This window comes from Salmo trutta, chromosome 12 (genome assembly GCF_901001165.1).
Source record: "Salmo trutta chromosome 12, fSalTru1.1, whole genome shotgun sequence".
Classification (NCBI taxonomy): domain Eukaryota; kingdom Metazoa; phylum Chordata; class Actinopteri; order Salmoniformes; family Salmonidae; genus Salmo; species Salmo trutta.
In genome coordinates this window covers 31,496,965-31,504,082 of record NC_042968.1, presented here as the reverse complement: position 1 = coordinate 31,504,082, position 7,118 = coordinate 31,496,965, and the positions used below count along the sequence as shown (strand labels likewise).

General features: G+C 44.8%; 1 protein-coding gene across 4 annotated transcripts in view; it reads left to right on the top strand.

The window, feature by feature from the left end:
- Window positions 1–343: 343 nt before the first annotated feature.
- The window catches only part of LOC115203342 (transient receptor potential cation channel subfamily M member 7), a 111,958-nt gene continuing 105,183 nt past the window's right edge, over window positions 344–7,118 (top strand). For 2 of the 4 annotated variants that reach the window (XR_003880151.1, XM_029767961.1), the window contains exon 1: window positions 344–527. Coding sequence is in view for 3 of the 4 variants with exons in the window: in XM_029767961.1 (XP_029623821.1) it covers window positions 525–527 (3 nt within the window). In the remaining variant the exon portion in view is untranslated. The remainder of the gene's footprint in view (window positions 528–7,118) is intronic. The other 2 variants (XM_029767960.1, XM_029767959.1) reach the window with 1 other exon arrangement.

Below are 7,118 nucleotides of genomic sequence, written 5' to 3'. Positions count from 1 at the left end.
CTGTACTGTTGCAAAATTGTATTTTTTGGGGTTCATCTGTGGAGTTCGTCATGTTTCAGCCTGTTGTAGCTTATTACTCGTGACTTGCCACTTCTTGCCTACATACCAGTCAGATTGAGAATGAGAAGTATGTAGATCTACCACATTGACCTAGAAACCTGTTTACAGTACACGCTTACGCCTGTTGCATAATATACTTATCCAAACACTCATCCCATAGCAATACACTTTAATATTAATGCGGGTATTAATCAATCAAATAATATATAAATATTCTGGTATTTGACCTCCCCGTCATGTGACGTGCTCAGTGCTCGGGGGCTGACTCAGCTGGCTTCGTCACGCAGCGGCGTCAGTTCGGAGTCGCACAATTATGAAAAAGCAACCTTCCGCTGGAGCTGCATCTAGGGCAGATTTCACCAGCGACAACTGGACTTTCCTTCCAAGGCTAACAGAAAGGAACACCGCCGATAGATGGATAAAGGCATCGGAGAAGCTCTTCCTGAGTCTCAACGGTGAAGAGAATGGTACGAGATCCAACCAAAGTGCTTTTCTGCGGGTTTTTTTGTCAAGTAGAATGTTTTCGAGGTAGAATGGGGGCTTCTAGAATGTCAGGTCGGAGGATCAGAGTCGAGGAGGGAGATATGAGTAGCTGGCAGTTATTTACATGCTGCTTGGTTGTCAAGAAGATCATGATCAGTTGGTATTGCGTACTTGTTTAACTATCTATAATAACGTTGGATATGGTTCAGTGGTTAGCCAGTGCCACCGACATTTGGGTAAAACATCTGGGCACCTTTACATTGGTAGTAAAAAGGCATCGGCAGAGCGTTCGCTGAAATGCAAACTGCGGCTGGCTGAGTCTCTAGCGATGCCGCGGCTAGGTAGTTGAGCTAGCTAACGTTCGCATTACCATCCATCCACAATGGCGTTAGATGCTAACTAGTGAGCCAGCTCCAGTTAGCTCTGTCCGCCAATGGACTTGAGTGCAAAGCGATGTGACTACAAGGCCATGCCAACTCGTGCGATGACTTGACAAAGTTGGATTCCAAGAAAAGGGGTGGAGATGACATTGTCCCCGCGAGACAGTACTGGGACCCAAAATTAAAGGCTTGCCTTTATCAGTCTTGACTAGCTAGCAAATTAGCCTCATTTTGCGTAAACTATCAGAGATTGTGGCGCTAACTCATGGTATTGTTGTCTTTGCTATGGCAAGTTGTCATTAAACAATAGCTTAGCCAGCTACATTAGCTGTCGAATTTCTGTCTTTGATTCCCCTCGGGGGTTCCACAGACTCTGGATTGTTCATCATCTAGCTAGCTAACCACCACTGACTAGCATAGTTAAGCTATATATATAAAGGTTTGAAGCTTCTGATCAGCTTGTCATCAGACCGCTAAAAGTCAGTTGAAAACACACCAGACTTTTTAAAGGCATCTCTCTTGAAGAGTTTCAGGCTACATCGGGCCACTGTCAAGTCGCCGCCGGTTCGCGGTTCGGACAGACAGACACAGCATGTGGCGTCACTAATTGTGCGCGGGGGTCTGGTTGTCATGCTGCTGTGTGTGATGGTTTGTTGTAGTCCTCATGTGTTCACTGTCCAGCGGTTTACCAGGCCAGATAAATGCATGTCAGCTACAGGATATAGAACGGACACCAGCAAAATGGTCCCTCGATATAATAGAACATCATTTAATTAAACAATAGAACCACATAAATCATACTTCCAACTGTTTTAGACTACAGGGGATCATTAGACCACGCATCATTTTTTTGCAAGTGTCAAAGACCTTTATACAGCTCTGTCCATTCTGAACATACAAAAATATAAACGCAACATGTAAAGTGTTGAGCTGAAAGTTATGAGCTGAAATAGGAGATCCCAGAAATTTTCCATACACAAAAAGCTTATTTCTCTAAAATGTGTTTACATCCCTGTTAGTAAGCATTTCTCCTTTGCCAAGATAATCCATCTACCTGACAGGTGTGGCATATCAAGATGCTGATTAAACAGCATGATTATTGCACAGGTGCACTTTGTGCTGGGGACAATAAAAGGCCACTCTAAAATGTGCAGTTTTGTCACACAACACAATGCCACAGATGTTTTGAGGGAGTGTGCAGTTGGCATGCTGACTGCAGAAATGTCCACCAGAGCTGTTTCCAGAGAATTGAATGTTAATTTCGCTACCATAAACTGCCTCCAATGTCGTTTTAGAAAATTTGGCAGTACTTCCAACCAGCCACACAACTGCAGACCACGTGTATGATGTTGTATGGGTGAGCGGTTTGCTGATGTCAATGTGAACAGAGTGCCCCATGGTGGCCGTGGGGTTATGGTATGGGCAGGCATAAGCTACGGAAAATGACACAATTGGATTTTATTGATGGCAATTTGAATGCACAGATACTGTGATGAGATCCTGAGGCCCATTGGTGTGCCATTCATCTGCTGCCATCATGTTTCAGCATGATAATGCACAGCCCCATGTCGCAAGGATCTGTACAAAGTTCTTGGAAGTTGAAATTGTCCCAGTTCATCCATGGCCTGCATACTCACCAGACATGTCACCCGTTGAGCATGTTTGGGATGCTTTGGATCGCCGTGTACGACAGCGTGTTCCAGTTCCCGCCAATATCCAGCAACTTCGCACAGCCATTGAATAGGAGTGGGACAACATTCCACAGGCCACAATCAACAGCCTGATCGACACAATGCGAATGAGATGTGTCGCGCTGCATGAGGCAAATAGTGGTCACACCAGATACTGACTGATTTTCTGATCCACGCCCCTACCTTTTTTAAAAAGGTATCTGTGACTTACAGATGCATATCTGTATTCCCAGTCATGTGAAATCTGTAGATTAGGGCCTAATACATGTATTTCAATTGACTGATATCTTTATATGAACTGTAACTCAGTAAAATCTTTGTTGCATTTATTTCTGTTCAGTATAATTTCAGTAAGGTGGACTTGATGGTGGTGGCTGTGGGTTGAATACTGGGTGTAGGAAAACCAGTCCTCTCTGAACCTGTCATTTCCTTGATGGAGTGAGTGAATGTTATCATTTGTGTTCTGTCAAAGTTCTTCATCCCTCTGCATCAGATGCAGGTTGTTGTAATGCTACTCCTTGTTAGTGTAATGGTCACAGAAGGTTCATGAATAATTCATTAGAATGACCTATTATAATGCATTGCTATCACTTTTTACAAGACCTCTAGGTGCCTCTTAAACGGAACTATTTTCCCTATATAGGGAATATGGTGCCATTGGGACACAACCCTAGATTGTGGACATCAACCATGGGTTTTCTGTCAAACTTTCCCAGAAGAACCTGTTTCTGCAATAAGTTCTGACCAGGGCAGGTGTTGTGAAACTGCTCCTTGTTTCCCTCAGTCCCTGTCCCCTTTCCTCCTGTCACATGCCTCAGCTTACAGCCACTTAGCACGTTGTAGCAGTGGGGTGGTTTACCGTAGCCCTGCTGCAGCCAGGCCAGCGCTGCTGCAGCCAGGTCAGCGCTGCTGCAGCCAGGCCAGCCCTGCTGCAGCCAGGCCAGCCCTGCTGCAGCCAGGCCAGCCCTGCTGCAGCCAGGCCAGCCCTGCTGCAGCCAGGCCAGCCCTGCTGCAGCCAGGCCAGCCCTGCTGCAGCCAGGCCAGCCCTGCTGCAGCCAGGCCAGCCCTGCTGCAGCCAGGCCAGCGCTGCAGAGATGGTCACACTTACTCAGCATGTCTCCAAGATCGGCCAACCTGATTTAAAAAAAAAAACTCACTGATCTACAAATCATTTTGCATCCCAAATAAATAAGTTTAAAATGTATGGGATCTGGACTACAGAATCTGCACAGTAACTTGTGTAGGGCGAGCCCCCTGGAATGCCCCCCCCTGCCTGTCAGTTTGCTAGAGGGCTCATCATGGACCAAAGGAGACTACTGCTGTATAGGAGTCTGGCCTGTTCTATATACAGTAAGCTATAGACTGTTATCACACACATTGTTCCAGTGCATGCAAAGCGTGAGAGCAGTGACACAGTTTAGTAGTGAAGGCGGCAGTGTTCTTGTGAAGTAGCCTCACTAGCTGTCCGCCTCCTCCTGTTCTACCTTATTCACTCTGAGAGAAGAGTCTCTTATATTACACTACTATGCCTACAAGGGCTCCCTGGGCGTGTGAACTGAACGCTCGTCACACTGCTGTCCCGTGACTTTTCACATGGCTCCACACTTGGCTTAGTTTCAAGTTCAAGTTTTATTAGTCACATGGACAGGTACAGTGAAATGCTTAACTTGCAAGCCCTACCCAACAGGGCAGTATTCAATGTCAAAATAGTATCACTAATAGGAATAAATAAATAGAAGAATGTAAGTTATAGACAGGGTCAATGCCAGTACCACATTTACAATGTGCAGGAATACTGGAGTAGTTAAGGTTGATATGTACATGTAGGCAGGGATCAGGAGAAAGTGACTGTTAGCAGGTTTAATAATAATAGTAAACAATATGGCAGCTGTATAATGGTGTGTGTGTGCTAGAGTGTCAGTGTATGTGTGATAGGTGAATATACATGTAAACAGAAGTAATAGTGACCAGTTGCAGGATATATATACAGTACCAGTCAAAAGTTTGGACACGCCTACTCATTAAAGGGTTTTTCTTTATTTTTCTACACTGTAGAATAATAGTGAAGACAGTACCTAGATTTCTGCATAATTTTGACATAGTCACAACAATAAACACAGTGTGCGTAAACTAATAAAACACAAATTATTGTATTTTTGTTGTCTATATTGAATACATAATTTAAACTTTCACAGTGTAGGTTGGAAAAAGTATGTGAACCCCAAGGCTAATGACTTCTCCAAAAGCTAATTGGAGTTAGCTAACCTGGAGTCCTCAATCAATGAGACGAGATTGGAGATGTTCATTAGAGCTGCCTTGCCCTATAAAAAAACACTCACAAAATTTGAGTTTGCTATTTACAAGAAGCATTGCTTGACGTGAACAATACCTCAAACAAAAGAGATCTCAGAAGACCTAAGTTTAAGAATTGTTGACTTGCACAAAGCTGGAAAGGGTTACAAAAGTATCTCTAAAAGCCTTGATGTTTATCAGTCCACGGTAAGACAAATTGTCTATAAATTGAGAAAGTTCAGCACTGTTGCTACTCTCCCTAGGAGTGGCTGTCCTGCAAAGATGACTGCAAGAGCACAGCGCAGAATAATCAATGAGGTTAAGAATCCTAGTGTCACCCAAAGACTTACAGAAATCTCTGGAACATGCTAACATCTCTGTTGATGAGTCTACGATACGTAAAACACTAAAGAGTAATGGTGTTCATGGGAGGACGCCACGGTAGAAGCCACTGCTGTCTAAAAACCATTGCTGCACGTCTGAGGTTTGCATAAGTGCACCTGGATGTTCCACAGCGCTACTGGCAAAATATTCTGTGTACAGATGAAACTACAGTTGAGTTGTTTGGAAGGAACACAACACTATGTGTGGAGAAAAAAGGCATAGCACACCAACATCAAAACCTCATCCCAACTGTCAACTATGGTGGAGGGAGCATCGTGGTTTGGGGCTGCCTCAGGGCTTGGACAGCTTGCTATCATCGACGGGAAAATGAATTCCCAAGTTTATCAAGACATTTTTCAGGAGAATGTAAGGCTTATCTGTCCGCCAATTGAAGCTCAACAGAAGTTAGGTGATGCAACAGAATGGCTTGAACAGAAGGAAAATACGCTTTCTGGAGTGGCCCAGTCAGTCCTGACCTCAACCCGATTGAGATGCTGTGGCATGACCTTGAGAGCGGTTCATACCAGACATCCCAAGAATATTGCTGAACTGAAACAGTTTTGTAAAGAGAAATGGTCCAGAATTCCTCCTGACCGTTGTGCAGGTCTGATCCTCAACTACAGAAAATGTTTGGTTGAGGTTGTTGCTGCCAAAGGAGGGTCAACCAGTTATTAAATCCAAGGGTTCACATACTTTTTCTTCCCACTGTAAGTCCTGGATGGCTGGGACCTCACCCCCAGTAATGCGCTAAGCTGTCTGTACTACCCTCTGTAAGGATGGATGGCTGGGACCTCACCCCCAGTAATGCGCTAAGCTGTCTGTACTACCCTCTGTAAGGATGGATGGCTGGGACCTCACCCCCAGTAATGCGCTAAGCTGTCTGTACTACCCTCTGTAAGGCATTCCGTCTGCAGTTGCCATACTAGATGGTAATACAAGCAGTCAGGATGCTCTCCATAGTGCAGCTGTAAAAGTTCCTAAGGATCTGAGTGGCCATGCCAAATGGTTTCAACCTCTAAGGGAGAAGAGGCGCTGCCGTTCCCTCTTCACCACTGTGCTGGTGTGAGAGGACCATGTTAAGTCCTCAGTGATGTGGACACAGAGGATCTTGACCCTCCACTGTGGATGTGGATGAGGGGTGTGCACCCGCCCCTGTTTCCTGTAGTCCACATTCAGCTCCTTGGTCTTGCTGACGTTGAGGGAGTTTAACAACATTATCATATCATGTAGCTACAGTTAATATAGATAACATTATCATGTTGTGTAGTGATAGGACTTCTAACATTATGCCATGTTGATGATTGTGGTACTTTTTGCTTTAGCTATGAGATCAGTCATAGTGAGCCTGAATCTTATCTTATCTTTGCCAATGTCAAAGTTTATTGACCTTCATTAATGCTGCAAAATGTCAGGCAATGTCAAATAAGACGATTGGAGTTGTATTACAGCTCTGGGTCATTGAGGGCAGTAGTTTATGGTGTTTTACGAAGAGCAGTGCAGACATTTAAGGACATGTTTATGGTATTGCCTACAGTAAATGTTGATTTATTATGAAGGGAGGAGATTGATAGTTCCCTTAGAGTAGACTACACTGTGCAACTGTTAGGGACCGTACCCCTCACTACCTACTGGTGAAGTGGGACCGTACCACTCACTACCTACTGGTGAAGTGGGACCGTACCACTCACTACCTACTGGTGAAGTGGGACCGTACCACTCACTACCTACTGGTGAAGTGGGACCGTGCCACTCACTACCTACTGGTGAGGTGGGACCGTGCCACTCACTACCTACTGGTGAAGTGGGACCGTGCCACTCACTACCTACT